The following is an 18,278-nucleotide window of genomic DNA, read 5'->3' as shown; positions in this document are numbered from 1 at the left end:
AATATCTAGTTGAATGTGTCATAAAGAACATCTTCTGAATAACTAGAAAAGGTGGAATCATAATTCTATGGTAAAGTGCCTGGCTTGAATGCAGAGGGCACTAGGTTCAATTCCCAGCATCTCTATTTTTTAAAAAAAAACAACAACAAATATATTAGGTGGTTGGTAATTTATTTATTAATTAAATTTATACCCCGCCCCTCTAGACCATGTCTACTCAGGGCGGCTTACAACATAAAAATCAATATAAAATATATACAGTGGTACCTCGCTTAACGAGCGCACCGTACAACGAAGAATCCGTATAGCGATCCCTTTTTGGGGATCGCTATACGGAGCTGCCCCAATCGCCGCACTCGCTTTGCGACGATTGGGGCGTCCGGCGGCCATTTTGGAGCCGCCGATCAGCTGATTGGCAGCTCCAAAATGGCCGCCGGACCGCGAAAACATCGCTGGAGGGGTAAGTTTGGGCACCTATTGGAACGCATTAAACTAAGTTTAATGCGTTCCAATAGGCTTTTCCTGCCCCGTACAGCGATGTTTTCGCATAGCGAAGGTTAATCCGGAACGGATTAACCTCGCTATACGGGGCACCACTGTATAACCATTAAAAATACAGTTACTATATTAATTAAAACAATTAATTTAAGAAAAAAATGAGAAAGTCTCTACCCAGGGTCTAAGAAATCCATAGAATCAAAATTTTAGCACACAGAATTGAATCTAAAATACTAGAAGAAGGAAGGCAGGCAGGAAGGAAAAGGGTTATTTTTATTGTGAGAGCAATCATTCAGCATCCTTGTGTATGTTGGTTTATCCACAGTAAGCCAAATTCTTGCAAATCCCAGCTTGTTGTGATATCTGAATGTACCCAGTACAAGTTGTTTCATTAGGGTAAGTGCATTCACGTACACATGTATCTGTTATTGTCTATAAACCCCAAAGAGCAGTTCTGCATGTGTATGGTTTTCATTTGGGAAATAGCAGTGGAGATGTGAAATCTAGCCACTTTTCTTTGAGACAGATACTCAGATATTTATGCTACCCTCTACAGCTGACACAGTCCCAGTTACTCAGTTTCACAGATAACTGTCTCAGCCTATATGTTCATGGCTTGATCTACAATGTACACTCTAAGGTAAAGGTAAAGGTTCCTGTTGACATTTAGACCAGTCGTGTCCGACTCTAGGGCGCAGTGCTCATCCCTGTCTCCAAGCCGTAGAGCCAGCGTGAATGTTTTATTCCTTTTCCTTCTTTTTTAACAGTAGACAATACACCCATTATTTCTAGCCTTTATTGATCTGTGACTGTATATATGCTGACTTCAGCCCATTTAAGTCACAAATAGCTCAGTGCAAAGGGCACCGCATGCTCCATGGAGCAATCAAAATTATCTTGATACCATTTACTTGGCCTTTTAGTAAAAAAAGAAGTTATTGGGCAATTGTGGAGTGCTAGTTGGTAGGAAATAGGAAACCTTGATTAGCTGAATGAACCAAGTTGCTTTTGTGTACTTTAGGTGATACTAAGTTATAATGATCATGTTTTTAAAATGCACCATCCACATTAATTTCAGTAGAAGATGTAAGCATGTCTGTGAATCAATAAGAGTGAAAGAGTGCTTATATAAAACAGTTCATAAGACTACACACAAAGGCTAATATTTGGAAGTGTTTGGAACTTAGAAACAGCTTCACATAATAAATCAGTATGGAAAATATGTGTTGTGCTACAAATCTGAAGGATAACATCCCTGCGAGTTCCATGTGCTTCAATTAAATTGGTTTCAATGGACATTTGTGCATCTGTTGCAATATACTCAGTCTTTTAGTATATTGTGAAATGAAGTGAATTCTCAGTTTCCTGTGTGGTGGGTTAATTTAGTTAATTAACAGGGTGTGTCATGCTGACTGTAGCTATAAGATGGTAGATGTTGATCAGGAAGCTGGTGCGATGCAGTGGCTGGAATTGAGTGATATGTTGAGACTTTGGAGACCCACAGTCAGTTTTTATAAAACTCTCTGTGTCACCTTGGACTGCTCATTTTTTTATCTGCCTCATTCACGTCAAAGTGTTGGCATAAAATAAGGACATGAGCTACATATGCAATCCTGAATGCACTGGAGAATGGGCAAGGTATAAATATGAATAACAAATAAGTAAGTTCATATTTCACACCAATTTCATTCACTAGCCTCAACTAAGTGGCTTACATTTATTTATTTATTTATTTATTTATTTATTTATTTATTTATTTATTTATTTATTTATTTATTTATTTATTTATTTATTTACAGTGGTGCCTTGCATAACAAACGCACCATTTAACGATGAATCCACATAGCGATCTTTTTTGCGATCGCTAATGCGATCGCATTGCGATGTTTTTAGACCAGCTGATCGGCTGTTCCAAAATGGCCGCCGGGTGCCCAAAATGGCCACCGCAAGCATTTTCACGCGGTTTCCTCGCTTACCGAGGTGGCGAAAATGGCGGCACTATGGAGGATCTTCGCTGAACTGTGAGTTTTTCACCCCATAGGAACGCATTAAATGAAGTTTAATGCGTTCCTATGGGGCTTTTAGTTCCGTTTAGCGATGTTTCCGGATAGCGACGATTAATCCGGAATGGATTAACGTCACTATGCGGGGCACCACTGTACTTACTTACTTACTTACTTACTTACTTACTTACTTACTTACTTACTTACTTACTTACTTACTTACTTACTTACTTACTTACTTACTTACTTACCCACCCACCCACCCATCTAATGGTCAGGGTGCTACTCTGGGCGACTTACAGTCAGGACATCCACACATGTAAGTAGAAATGGGCACTTACTGTGATTCAGCATATCAGGCATACAGCTGCTGCACCAACTTCTCCCATGGGTGTCCCGTTAGGAGCAGCACTTTGGGCTTCCCTGTCCTGTCTCCTCCTCTGAGTAGTCATCTACAGGAAGAGACAGGGTGTGAAATCTTGCACAACACTTATGGGCCGGATCCATGAAACCACTCTGAACCGACAAACTGCACTAAGTGCCCATCGCTAGACATTAGCTAAAGTACAGTAGGTGTGTAAGTTAAAGTATTAAACAAAAAAAATACTCCCAAGCCTAATGACATAAAGAAGTTCTAAAGATGCTGGTGGAAAGTTGTAAGAATTATGAAGTCAAGTATGCAAAGTGCTTTGAATGAATGGTCAAAACCATTCTAGAAAAGCTACGTATGAATCAACTCAGTTGGATCAAGTCAGTTGGGTCGCTCACTTTAAAACTGGAGTGGAGATGAGTCTACTCTAAGACTGGAGATATACAGAGATTATAATTAAAAGTGATCCATTACATAAACATCTATTTCCTGTAGGAGATAACTTCATACATGGTTCACCAGCACCCCCTAAACTGTTCTGTCCTAACCACCCAAATTTCTGTCCCACATTAGGATGAGGACATTTCTAAGTGCCAAATGAGACCCAGCCATTAATACATCATCTAAATAAGTCCTTCCTTACAAAATAAAGACCAGCTGTTTATTCTAACACAAATTTGCCCTAGTCTGCATTTGGCAAACTAGCCTATTTTTGGAGTGTTATTGGTCAGTCGGCAGCCAGCACAGTTTTATTTTTATATCTGAAGCTCCACAGGCCAAATCTGAAAGAGTCTTATGTCTAGAGATATAATCCTGTGAGGAGCGAAAAACACATTTTACTTAATGTGTGATCTAAAATAAAATGTAATTTGGCTACCACCTGCTGGGAGCCAAGACAGTATACATACAATACCTTTGTCCAGAAAAGGCACATGTTCCTAGTTCTTTGGGAAACATATTTATGTTGTCAGGGTGTTTGTCTTATATGGTACAGCAGTTTAGAAAAAGAATTAAACAGGCAGATGTGTTAGGATGCAGCTTACTGCACAGTCTAGGTAAACTGTATTGGAGTATATCTGAGTTTACCTTATCAATTTAAATGGAAAGTTAATGGGCTTAAATTTAAATATTTGACATTTGATGTGATGTAGTGGTTTGTGGTGGTGAAAGAGAGGTTTAGTTCAGAAATAATGATACTTCATCTTGTGACTCAGTTGCAAAATAACTCATACCATCATTCTATCTCCATTTTATGACATCTGGTAGTTTTTTTTAAAGCACCACTCAGCTTTTCTGACTGTTAAGAAACGTCTAAGGAAATTAGCCCACGACCTAATAAATATATCTGATTCCTTAACAATAATGTATTTGACTAGACTTCAGTAGGATATTGAAGATAATAACATTTATACTATTCTGACAGCTGCTTCAGGGTCAAGTTACAAGTAGCATGTCATTATATGCCAGAATTTCTAAAGTGTTGAAAGACACTTGCTTTTCACACCATGAGTTTTTTTCACAGCTTCTATGGTTATCAAGTTTGTTTACTTTGTTTTATGCTTGTTCACTGGGAAATAAGCTCACACTCTATACAGATTGTTCAAAGGTGAGGCTGAGGAGCCTGACACCGAGGGAGGCCCAGAAGGAAAAAACAAAACAACGGGCCTTCTTGGTGGTAGCGCCTCGCTTCTGGAACAACACTCCTCCAGAGATTCATGCGGCCCCTTCGCTGGGTATTTTAAAAAAACAATTATAAACTTGGATGTTTAAGCAGGCCTTTCCTCCAGTTAATTCTTAACTTTCCTCTATTTATTTTGTTATTTCCTTTCCATCTTGAAGAACTTATTTATTGATGTAAAATTCTCCCCCCCCCTTTTTTTTTTTTTTTTTGTTATACAGTACTTATGTGTTGTTTTTATCTGTTTGGAAGCTGCCTAGAGTGGTCGCAAGACCAGATAAGCTGGATAATAAATAAATAAATAAATAAATAAATAAATAAATAAATAAATAAATAAATAAATAAATAAAAAGTTCTCCAAGAATCATCATTCTGAATTTTAAAGTGACTTGGGGGCTTTCCCCCACAAACAGCTCCTGTGACCTCATTGCCAGCCAATTGACTCTGAAGCAATGCCACCAACAGGAAGAGCAGACACAGCAGGGCAGAGTGTGCTTCAGAATGCTGGGCATCGCAATGTCACAGCATGTGGGTAAAGTGGGCCAGTATAAAAACTAGAGCTGTCCTTAGCTCTCTGTGTTTGGCAGCTTTACTCAGCCAAACCATCCACCTCTATTTTCCAGCTCAATGCAGACTTCAGTTGGTTGCTTCACAGCCATATAGAAATGTTTCCTTTCAGGCTGAAATCGTGATTTAGATGGAGGTGTGTTTTTGCCTGTGTTGTATTGAGCCATGCGAGGAATTAAGGGGATTGGTTTATATGATGCTGCTTGTTAAATGGATGGTAGCCATGGCAGGTTAGTGTTTTTAACCCTGCCTGTTAGTAATTACGGGCAGGGGGAGATATGGCGTGGCCTTTGTTTATAAGGACATATTTGGGGGTGCTAGGCTCTCTGCAGTGGCAAGCCTGGGTCTAGAGGCTATGTGTTGTTTGGGGTCAGGGGTGGCTTTGGGACTGTGCTGGCATACCGCACTCCCTGCAATCCAGTGCAGTCCCTGCCGGAGCTGGCGGATTTCATCTCCGCAGCACTGTTGAGGTCCCCCAGACTATTGGTTCTGGGGGATTTCAACACACACGTGGAGGCTGAGGTTTCCGGTCCAGCTCAAGAGTTCCTGGAAACTTGACCCAGCAAGTTAGTGGTCCTACCCATGTGGGTGGCCACATGCTGGATCTGGTCTCTGCTGCCGACCAGAGAGAGTGTGCTCCAATATTGGCCCCTTTGTCATGGTTTGATCACCACCTAATTAAATGCAGCCTCACAGTGGCACTTCCCTCCCACAGGGAGCTTGGATCCATTAAGATGGTCCGCCCCTGCAGGTTACTGGATTCTGTTGGATTCCAAGATATCACGTGGGAGATTCTGGCTGAGTTGGTTGGCGCTCCTGTCAATACTCTGGTGGATGGCTGGTATACTGCCACCACCAGGCCGGTCAACACGATTGCACCTAAACGCCCTCTCTGCCATCGAGCCCGGCCAGCCCCCTGGTTTCATTAGCAGCGGAGGGCCATGAAGCGTAATTGGAGAAGGTTAGAGAGCATTTGGGAAAGGGCCTGACAAAAATTAATTTAAAAGCCACCAGGATTGCATCTAACCTTTACCTAGCTAGGATAAAGGTTGCTAGAAGATCATTCTTCGCTGACTGGACAAGCAATGCTCACAACCAGCAGGTGGAACTTTTCCATATAGTGTGCAATCTATCTGGTGTTGGCCACAGTGATAGGCCTCCCACTAGTATTTCCTGTAACCAATTTATGGCATTTTAAAAAAATGTAAAGTGGAGGCCATCCGCCGGGACATTCATCCCTTTTTACAGATAGTAGATCGAGTTGAGATGTCCAATGCATCATCTTGTCCAGAGAAGTTAACCTGCTTTCAACCTGTGATGTCCAATGAGGTGGTCAGGGTGCTTGTGCGCTGTGGTGCCACCACCTCCTCCTTAGACCCTTGCCCGGCTTGGCTCATCAAAGCAGTCATGCCAGTAACAACAGAATGGGCCACTACAATAATTATTGGGTCTCTCCAGGAGGGCATGGTTCACCCTGCCCTCAAGGAGACACTCATTAGGCCCATTCAAAAGAAACCTAATTTGGCTGCGGACAAAATTGGTAATTATAAGCCCGTCGCCAATGTTTCTTTCTTGAGTAAAGTGGTCGAGAGGGTGGTGGCTGATCAGGTTCAGGCACTCCTGGAGGAAACTGACACCCTTGATCTGTTCCAATCGTACTTCATGTTGCAGCATGGTACAGAAATAGCACTGGTCACCCTGCAGGATGACCTCCTGAGGGAGGCTGACAGGGGCAACATGTCCTTGTTGGTCTTCCTTGACATCTCAGCGATCTTTGATACCATTGACCATGGTATCCTCCTGAGGCAGCTCTCCGAGCTGAGGATCGGTGGCTTCGCTTTGGCATGATTCCGTTCCTTCTTGGGGACCGTCCCTAGAGAGTGCAGCTTGGTGAGATGATTTCCAACCTGTGGATCCTCAATTGTGGGTTTCCGCAGGGGTCGATCATCTCATCAATGCTATTTAATATCTATATGAGGCTGGCTGAGTGAGGTCATCTGGAGTTGTGGGGCTTGGTGTCATCAGCATACTGATGACACCCAGCTCTACCTCTCCTTTTTTCCAACTGCAGTGGATGCTGTTCTGTCCCTTGAACGCTGCTTGGGGACTGTTCTGGGGTGGATGAGGGCAAATGGACTGAGGTTAAATCCATACAAGACAGAAATCTTGTGCGTGGGCAGCCCTGGCACCAGTGGATTGGGAAACTGCCTTTCTTTTGGCGTAGTGACTCTTCCCACAAAGAATGAGGTTTGCAGCTTGGTCATCTGTCTGGACCCAGATCTCACTATGGAAACTCAGGTGACATCTGTGGTCCAGGCAGCCCATTTCCCGTCTTCGGAGGATTGCCCAGCTAGTGCCCTATCTAGACATGGGGGCACCCACAACTTTGATTCATGTACTCGTAATCTCAAGAATTGACTACTGCAGTGCTCTCTACATGGGGTTACTCTTGAGGTTGATGCAGAGACTACAACTGGTTCAGAATTCGGAAGCCAGATTAATAACTGAGGTGAAGACATTTCAGCACATCTCCCCCATTCTGGCTGACCTTCATTGGCTACCAGTTCATTTCCACATTGACTTCAAGGTTATGATTACAACATTCAAAGCCCTAAATGATTTAGGACCTCGGTACCTAGCAGAACGCCTGCTCCCAGCCAGATCTGTCCATGATACCTGTTCTTCACAGGCAGGGCAGTTGAGGACCTTGACCCTGAAGGAGGCCCGGAGGGAAAGAACAAGAAGCCGGGCCTTCTCGGTGGTTGCCCCCTGCCTATGGAACAATCTGTCCATGGAGATACTCCTGGCATCCTCGTTGAAAACTTGGCCCTACTGTCAGGCTTTCCCTGAGCATTATGTAAGTTGCTGATATCTCTGCTTACCTTTTATCATCCTTTTTGCCATCCTTTGATCATCCTTTCTACCATATTTATAGCCATCTGTTTTAATTTATCCTACTACTGTATCTGTTGAATGTTTGTATTATTTTACCCTTATTGTGTTTTAACATTGTGCTGTTTGTCTTGTTTTTAGTCCCCCAGAGTGGCCTGGTTGCCAGATGATGTGGGGTATATATCTAATAAATAAATAAATCTAATAAATAAATGAATAGTGGGATCAGGACTAAAGTACATATATCACATGCCATCTTTATGGTTACAAGGGTTAGAGCACATCGTTCTTTTAAGTGTTGGAACTTGAATAGTTGCTTGGCCTGGGACTATCTTTCCCATATGAGATAGTCCCAAGAGACTATCTCATATGGGGCTCTGGGTCACTTAGTCATGCTTGGGGAGGAGGTCTGGAGGGGCCCCAGACCCAGAGGAAGCTCCCATTGTTCTTGGAACTCTCTAAAGATCATGGTTAGATAGACAATAAAACATGTGCTTTGTTTACCCATGTCACTGTGTCCTGCTTCTTCTTTTCTTAATGGGCGTGGATGAAATTTGTGATACCTTCTATTTCAGTGGAACCGCCTATGCAACTATCTCAGCCAAACAGATTTCCTTGTATCATTAACCACTTCCAGTACAATATGTAAATTAGGCACAGAGTGCTGTGCTGAGCAGCACTCTGCTAAACTGGACTCTTTCATTTGATCATGGTCAAGGTGTTCACCGAAAGAGACGTTACCCATGCTGCAGAATGGTAAGTGGTAAGGAGAGAGACCTGAGACCTTGTCATGGAGAGAATTGTATAATATGGGATATGCTGACATGGGCTGCTGTGCTCACAAGGTTTTTAGCTGAATAATCCTTGTTAATCTTTAAAGTGGAAGAAGACTCTGTGTTTTTTTGGTACAACAGACCAACAATGCCCTAGGATTAATTTTGTTTGTCTACTTTGTAATAGTGGCTATAAATATGTGTAGCCAAGATTTAAATCAACTGAAACAATTGTAAGAATGGACGCACCTGCCTCTGAATGACTTGTTGCCTAGATATTATAAAGATTGGATGAATGGTAAAAATGTAATTAGGTTTGCTTTTGCATTGATATAATGCAGCCTTTCAAAAGTCTTGTACTTGTGTTGTTTAAAGTGATATATATAGCATTTTATTTTTGTGTTAGCCTAGACCTTAGCAAGATAAATATAAAATTTACAAAGATATAAAATCAACATATTAAAATTAAAATAACCTGTGTATATACATCAGAAGCATGTATATATCTGATGCCAGTTTGTTTATACTTATCCTAATCATAACAAAATTAGATATTTTATTCTACTGATTTATAATACACACCAAAACTGTTGATTCCAAATGGTTTTTTTAAGTGCAAAAGTTACACCCACACTTAAATTACCTTCTATTACGCAGTTTACAGACAAGTTAAACTCCATGTAACACTGTGCATCTAATGCATTTTACACTAGCACCACAATCAAACTAACACAATCTGTGGATAACAATTGTTATTTGATCTCTACTGGTGCTCCTCAAATGTGATAATGCAGATAATAACAGCAATGGGGTAGGGGGCAAGAAGAGAAGAAAATAAAGGCTGAAACTCTGGGGCTGAACAATGTGGGTTTAGTAATTCCTGACCAGTAGATGGAACATTTCAGGATGCTTCCTCTTCTTCATAAACTGAACTTTTCAGAAATAAGAAATAAAACACTAACCATACAGACCTTTCTTGTCCTCTGCACACAAAACTCTCTGAGCCAGATGAGCTACGTATATTAAAAGGATCTGAAAGGTGAGGAGCTTGTGTGCAGAAGCTAAGTGCTATGTCGACATGTGCTGTATAAAGACGGCTTTCAGCTGTTGCTGTGGTTTTCTTGATTGCAGAAATATACTGATTTTTTAAATCCATCATTTCAACATATTCAAAACAAACAGTGGTTAGTATCCTGGATCCTTAAGTGCAAAGAGAAAAGGAAATCACATGATTTTTCCAAGCTTCCCTTTCATGGCCATTTGTGTGTCTGAGCTTGCAACCAGTACAATTAGTACAAGAACAGGCAACAAGGAGTCTGCTGGATCGGGGAGGGAGACACTGTTGCCTGAATGTAGAGCAATTTCCTTCTGCTCTACATTTAGGCAACAGGGTACTAACCCTTGTGTGTAGACTCTATTCAGGTGTGTGTGTACATTGGGAGAGTTACTAGGATTTGCCTAATCAAGCACTTCTTGCATTTCTTTGGCCGACTGTTTAATCTACTGCTATTATAAACTCTAAAAAATACCTTCTTAATAATGCACAGACCTTGTCTTGGATTAGTCATATTTATTATGTGCACTTACCTGGATAGAAGTGCCAATATTGTCAAAGGGGCTTAATTAATTAATTAATTCTTCAAAAAACACTCTAGTTTATGAATGTGTGGTATTGTGTTTCTGCACGCAGAATTCAAAAAGCCAAGAATTGGCCCAATATTGCTGTACAATATTGTGCCCGCACTGGCATCAGGAAAAAGGATGCCAAGCTTTACATAGCAAAGGACAGCCTGAATACTGACAACACCAGTGACAGCAGTCAAGATGGCCTACACAAGATACCCTCTTCTGCTCACTACCATTCATACCTCTTAAAAAACAGCCCTGACAATTGCTTTGTGTTTGAGTGAAAAGTGGGTAACTGATGAAAAATGGAGACCGCTTCTGGAGTTTTCCCCTGTGTGAGAATGGTAGTGAGCAGAAAAGGGTATCCTATAGACCAGAGGTTGTCAAACCCCGGTCCGCAGCCTGGTGCCGGTCTGTGACCTCCCATGCCCCACCGCATGCACTCCCCTCCCCACAGTTGCTTTGCACACGCACATGCATGCCAGCACTGGTGTGAGCGCTCCCCCACCCCTTCAAGTTCCTGTGTGAAGGGGTGGGCATGCCCATGCGAGGGCATTCAGGCGCTCCTGCGCATGAGTGAAGGGGTGGGGGAGCACTCATGCTGGCGCTGGCATGTGCACATGTGCTCCCTCACTGCTTTGCGCATGTGCCCGAGAGTGCGCACGTGAGTGTGTGGGGGTGCCTCACCTTCCTCAGAGACTCAGTCAGTCCGTGGTCCCAAAAAGATTGGGGACCACTGCTATAGACCATCTTCACTGCTGCCATTAGTGTTGTCAACATTCATCATGACAATGCCCACACAAGATTTCCTGGGTGAATAAAAAATGGAAGGTTCTCTTTTGATCTCTCTTAGCAAACTAATTCTAGCAAAGTTTGTCTCTATTGGGGGCAGATCATATGCAAAGTTAATGTGTCTTAATTACCTTATTAAGATCCACCAACACCACCATACCTTTCCTGATGACAGGGATAGCTTACAACATCATATTACTCCTGGAAAAATTCACCTCTCCAGCCCCTAACTCCTATGAAGATTATTGGAGACAAGGAAGTCAAAGAGGGTTAGCAGGCAATGCGATCATATCATCAAATTATGTTAGGTCTCCAGTCCTTACAGTGATATTTCAAACATGCACAGGAATGCACTGATTGAATTCTTGATAGACCAGTGTTAAATCTGCAGGATCGTCACCACCATCTTTTCAAAGGACAACTGTCAGGAGACAGTAACATGATTCTTAGTAAGTGATAGTGAAATAAAAACTGTGTTTTCCAAATGACAGTTTGTAATCTATGTTTGTTGGCACTGATATTACTCAGGAAAAACATTTTTTCTGCACATTGTAAAGAGATCACCTCTTCTCATAACAAACACATACTCTCAGAATCAAGTTTATTTTGGCTATTTTGATCAGCCTTTAGAAAAAGCTAGTTGATTTTTTTTAGGAAATGTGTTTTATGGAATACTAGGACCTGCAAGTATATGCCGGAAGTTTATTTCTCATTTGGGTGTAACTGTAACATGATGATAATCCTATTTGTAATACAATCGGTAAACTGATTAGTGCAGGAAGTGCCATTTATGATTTTATTGCTGACATAAGTTTTTATATTTCCAGGATATCAGTGATTCCAGAGAATGTGACAGCATGTCCAAGTCTCTTGAAATGTATTACCTTTCCACCATGTATACTTTTGAGTTCATACTTGGCATCATCGGCAATGGTATTGTTGTTTTTGGCTACATCTTCTGCCTCAAAACCTGGAGAAGTGGCAATATCTACCTGTTCAACCTGACGCTGTCAGATTTTGCATTCCTGTGCACTCTTCCTCAGCTTGTGTCAAGGTACTCAAAAGGTATGTCATCCCATGAGAACACCTGGTGCCAAATCAATCGATTTCTCTTGCATGGCAACTTGTACACAAGTATCCTTTTCCTTACTTTAATTAGCATTGACCGATACCTGCTCATGATGTATCCATTAAGAAATCACTTCTTACAAAAGAGAAGCATGGCCCTTGTTCTCTCCATCGTTATATGGGTCTTGGTTACCGTGGAACTGTCACCCATGTTCATCTTCATTGGAACTCAGAACACAACAGAGAGTGATCAATGTATGGATTATGCAAGTTCAGGAGATGCAGTCCAAAGCCTTATCTACAGTATGAGTTTGACAGTCATTGGTTTTATCATTCCCTTGTGCGCCATGTGGATTTTTTACATGAAGACTCACACTTTCCTTAAGAGCCACAGATCCCAGTTTGCTGGTGCCCTGACACTTGAGAAGCCCCTCACTTTAATCGTTATGGCTGTGACGATCTTTTCACTGCTCTTTACTCCCTACCACATCATGCGCAATGTTAGGATTGCCTCTCGAATAAAATTCTGGACAGTCTCCCCATGCACAAGCGATCTTATCAAAGCGGTCTACATTCTTACAAGGCCGGTTGCCTTTTCGAACAGCGTAATTAACCCCATCTTTTATTTCTTAATGGGAGATCACTTCAGGGAAATGCTGATGAATAAAGTGAGGCACTTCTTTAAGTGGTTCACAACTTGCTGCAGATGTAACTTTTGGACTGATAGAACACAAAGGAGGCTGAACAGCACTGATTTGTACGTTCTTCAGTAGAACCTTTCTACGGAAGCTTTGAATTTCCCAGGTTTCATAGCAATCTGTATGTGGATAACAACAGTTGCTATGGCTTCCTTCAAGTATCTGAACTCATGTGCGAAAAACAATTTTGTGGATTAAATTAAAGAGGAGAACTTGCTCCTTCTCATGCATAAAACAAGCTATGGGGGGGCCACTCCGAATGTCACTTGATTCATCTCATTAGTGAAATTTGTAAGGGGAGTTTAAATTTCTTAGATATTCTGCGGCAGTATGTTTGTCTTCTTCGGATTTATAGAGCTCAGATTGTAGATGTAACAAGGCAGTCATATGCCACCATGAGCAAGAACAGAAGCACTAACCCACTCTGTTCTATGCATGAATGCCTTTGTGAGCACACAACCCATAAAGAGTCTTGGTTCTGCCCTTCAATCATTTCCACTTTGGTTCTGAAGAGACACTGGGAATCAATAACACAGGGCTGGTTTTAACACTGGGAAGGGTGAGGATGTCAGCTCAGGCGGCAAATACTGGGCTTCACAGAGCAGTGGCAAGTAGTGGAGAGACAGCCATACATGTGATATGCAGTCTGCTTTGTTGTCATCAGTTGCACTGGAGGATGTTGTCCTGTCACCAGTGTTAAAATGAAACTGAAGTACAATGGTGCCTCGCTAGACAGTTAACCCGCGTGATAGTTTTTTCGCTAGACATTGACTTTTTCCGATCGCTATAGCAATTCACATAACAGTGATTCCTATGGGGGAATTTCGCTGGACAATGTTTGGTCCCTGCTTCACAAACCAATTTTCGCTAGACAACGATTTTGACAGCTCCCTCCGCGCTTGCAAAACGGGTGTTTTCGGGACCTAAGCTTCGCAAGACAGCTATTTAAACAGCTGATCGACAATTCACAAAGCGGCTTTCCTATGGCCAATCTTCGCTAGACAACAACGATTCTTCCCCATTGGAATGCATTAAACAGGTTTCAATGCATTCCAATAGGGAAATGCTTTTCGCTAGACAATGATTTTGCTAAACAGCAATTTCAGTGAAACGGATTATCATCGTCTAGCGAGGCACCACTGTATTAGTTAAGTCTACCTTTTGTACGTGGAATGAGGGGCTTTCTCTTTTGTGTTGCTCAGGTTGCCCAGGTAGCAAGGTGGCTTGGGATGAGTTATATTAGGGTTAATAAGCCAGAAAAGATAAAGTACTGTACTCTTAGCTTACTATTTATCAGACCATGGAGGCCTCATTCCCTTTGTTCTTGGGTCTGTGCTGCACCTTAAAGGTTAGGCTCATTCCTCATAGCTTGGTTTTGCTAGCTGAGATACTGGGAGCACAAATGGTATCTGAAACTCCAAACTTGTTCCTCAGTGCCTATTGGTGTGCCACAGCATTCTTTCCTGGAAGTAATCTTGCACAATTATCCACATTTCAGTAGCATTTAGACTGGATCACTGGAATACATGATATGAAGGACTGCCACCAAAAAGTGTTGAGAAACTTTAGCTGGTGCAGAATAATGGCTGCTTGTTAGTTTATTCCATGTTTTAAACTTTTATAGCTCTGGAAGAGTATTCAATATTGACAATGAAAAAACTGCCTTCTCTGTCAGAAAACTGTTGGGACCTTCTTTTGAGAACTGTTTGGAAATGAGGCAAATGGCTGTTGGAAAAAGGAACTTTATTTGTGGTGGCAAACCACTTCTGCAGGACAATTTGTGGCCATGTCTACCAAGTGTGGTATACTACTACGTTTTAGAAGGCAACATGCTCCTTCTCCTTTCCCAAATTGAAAGAGTATTCAAAATCCTCACTATGACTGATTTTAATTGTTGTTTTATGTGATTTTGTTTTATACTTCTTGACTGTTCTCCAAATGTTCAGTGATCACACATAAGCTGGCTCAGTGGGGTACTTGTTACAGGTATCCAGGTACTTGGTCTGCCTGTCCTGTGGTATCTTCCCTGAAACACTCTGAAGGACTAAAATTTGTGGTCTTATTTATTGATTTTGTATGCTGTCTTGCACTTTTTGGTATGTAGATGGAGTAAATATTCTTCACTAGATAATCTTGAGAAACTGCTTCCTTATGCTCATAAACGACTGTTCGGCTTTTGGCTTTTGCTGACAGAACAAAGCAAACATAACCCCAATGCTCCTGTGAAGATATCTGAGACTTGAGAAGCTGTTTTCTGCATCCTCCTGAGATTGTGATGAGGCTATTTTCCTCTTCACTAAATATATAAAAAATAGACCTAGAAATAGGATTCATGTGTTTATTAACAATCTAGGCTCAAAATGCATTGTGCTGCAAAGGTAAGATTGTATAAAATCAGATTATAAGCACCGTGTCCGATAGATTTAAAATCAGGAGACAGAAATTTATCCTATCTACAGCCTGCCTCCTACTTTTTGCCTACAATGTTTAGGTCAAATGTCAGCAAATCCCCAAAGTGGTTTTGGAGAATGTGTTTTGTTGATGTCTAACTTTCTGTATTCAATGCCAACTGAAGTACCTGACAACATAAAGGGCCTGTCAAGGTCCTAAACTCATAGTAGGGGAACATACATAGTAGCTCATTCATTGTTTGGGTGACTCCCTTGCTCCTTCCCATTGACCGGGCCCACAGGGGCACTAACAGGTTCTACAAATCCGCTTGCCAGTGAAACAATGCAGCACAAGATCTATCTTGCGTTCCCAGTTTGATAGATCATTATTTACTAAGCAGGTTCTTCACATGTCCCTAGATGACCTAGCTTATTTGATCAGCCATCCAAATCAGAAGGACTCTTGTCACAGTCCCAGACCAAGATAGGCATCCTGATCATCTCCATTCTGTTTTCACTATCACCCCAGATAGTATACATTTCCAGCCTAATGATAATAATGATAATAATGATAATAATGATAATAATAATAATGATAATGATAATGATAATAATAATAATAATGATGATGATGATAATGATGATGATGATAATAATAATAATAATAATAATAATAATAATAATAATAATAATAATAATAATAATAATAATAATAATAATAATAATAATAATAATAATAATAATAATAATAATAAAGAGTACTGCCAAGTCAATTCCAATGGTGACCCTTCTCAGAGTTTCCTAAGTATTAAGTACTCAGACGTAATTTACCAGCCCCTTCTTATATGGGTGCCCTGGGACTGTGTATAGCTTGCTCAAGGCTACACAGGCTGGTTCTTCTCCTGAGAAAAGCAGGGAATCAAAATCCTGATTCCTGGCCTAGGTATTCCAACTCACTGAGCTAACCAACCATTGTACAGCAATGTTTTTAAACCGAAGGGAGCAGAGATCAAAAAGAAAAAAAAGGGAGGGGTAGTACAATATTTTAAAAATGGAAGACCATTCAGTTCTATGTAACCTATACTGTATCAAGCCAATGCTGAGTGCTCCAAACAAACCTGTGAACTGGTTCTGGTCTTTGTTAAAGGGAAGAGAAAAGTAGTCCACCTTTACTTTGTATTGCCTGAGAGGAACGGGACCAATCAGAAGCTGGCAAGTGGTGCGTAACCCTCACAGGAACAGCAGATGGTAAATGATTTACACTTGCTATCACAGGAAGCTAGAAAGAACAGGTGAGAATTGAGTAGATATTTCACCTTCTGCTACAGCTTTACAGAATAAACTTGGGAAAGATTTGTGGGAAGAACTGATAAAAGACAAGCTATATTCTCTGAATCTCAAAGTTGGGCTTGTAGGTGATGGGATTCTGACAGCTGCAGTCCAAAAAAAAAACCACAGTTTTTCCAGACTCTGCACAATATTCTGCATGACTGGTAATCAAGGATTATAGCAGATGTAGTTCAAATCATCTGAAAGGCACCGGGTTGCCTATTAGAATTGAACTGAAAGGCAGGTACTTCTCTTCAGGACCTATGCTTTGGAGATTTTAATGTTCTGCCCCCAACCCATGTTAATGAGATGTCTCTGTTTTTGTAAATACATTTTATACTAAATGTATTTAGATGTATGACATCGTGCCTGTTGTTAATTCAAGTCATGCTCATGTATGTTAATTCTGAAGAAAATTTGTTGTCTTGGTCTCCTTCATCTGCAAACCTTAAAAACTTAACAGCGTGAATCTTTGTACAAATATGTTGTCATGAATATTTTAAACTTTTGCTTTTTACAGAACTCTTGCAGCTGTCTTTGAAACAACACAATCAATTTACATGATAGGAATGGGTAAAGGAGGGGTATTCAAGTACATTGAGCTGATGACTTTTTAAAAAATAAAGCAGGGGCATTTTAGCATCCTGTCTGCTATAATAAACATATTTTAGCTGCAATCTTCTACCTTTTTTCCCTAGGAGTAAGATCTATCAAAATCAGTGAGGCTTCCTTCTGGATAGCCAATATATATACAGTATATAGATATATATATTGTCTCTAGGAACACACTTTCAAGTCAAAGGGTGTAGTTTATGAAATGGTGATGAGAATTAAAGCCAATTGTTGATTTAAAAGGAAAAGATAAAAAGACAGGTCAGAAACATCATGGAAACTGTAGAGTGTAAAAGAACTCCATAGAAGCAGGCTATAACTTACACATATGTTATCTGGGGCTCCAGCAAAAAAGAGCATTGATGTGATCTGGCTGCCCTGTCTCAGTTTTCATGGCAAGACCTTCTATTTTGGATAGGTGATCAAATAGCCAGGGAATCTAGGGACATATGAAGAACTTAGCTGAATAGATAAAGGTCTAACAAATCCAATGTTTTGCTTCTGACAGAAGCCAAAAATACTTATGTGAAGTTTAGAATGGTTGGGTTCGATGAAGTGTTGAACTTTTGTTCATGGAAGGCTAGAATCCTGGGTAAAATGCAGGCCTTTTGAAAACCCAAGCACCTGGTCCTGAAAACCTTCTGAAACTTGTTCTTGGCACAAGAGAGAAAGAACAAGGACATAAAATCCACAATTTTCTTGCCAAAACAACCCTCAAATCCCTCAGCCAGTGAGGCATGGCATTTGGTACTCTGGGAGTTGTAGTTCTTCCCATTCAAAATTTCCAAATTCTGGGATACCTCAAGTATCACATGAGATTTAGGCCATGGAATTATAGAGCTAGATGAGAATTTGAAGGTCATCTAATCCAGTCTTTTGTTCATAAGGTGCAACCTCAGAATTCTTGACAACTCGTCACCAATCCTCCACCTATATCTCTCCACTGAAGAAGTGGCCCTGAGACAGTCTGCTGTATGATGTT

The 18,278-nt window shown here is 41.0% G+C and overlaps 1 protein-coding gene across 1 annotated transcript; it reads left to right on the top strand.

Annotated features, from left to right (window-relative positions):
* The first annotated feature begins 8,664 nt into the window (after positions 1–8,664).
* SUCNR1 (succinate receptor 1) lies at positions 8,665–15,182 on the top strand. The gene is made up of 2 exons (XM_020781961.3): positions 8,665–8,764; positions 12,027–15,182. The coding sequence occupies exons 1-2, from the start codon at positions 8,762–8,764 to the stop codon at positions 13,038–13,040; spliced, it is 1,017 nt and encodes a 338-aa protein (XP_020637620.3). The 5' UTR covers positions 8,665–8,761; the 3' UTR covers positions 13,041–15,182.
* Positions 15,183–18,278: the final 3,096 nt, after the last annotated feature.

This window comes from Pogona vitticeps, chromosome 3 (genome assembly GCF_051106095.1).
Source record: "Pogona vitticeps strain Pit_001003342236 chromosome 3, PviZW2.1, whole genome shotgun sequence".
NCBI classification, from domain to species: Eukaryota; Metazoa; Chordata; class Lepidosauria; order Squamata; family Agamidae; genus Pogona; species Pogona vitticeps.
The sequence above is the reverse complement of the archived record's forward strand: the minus strand, read 5'-3'. Positions and strand labels throughout refer to the sequence as shown.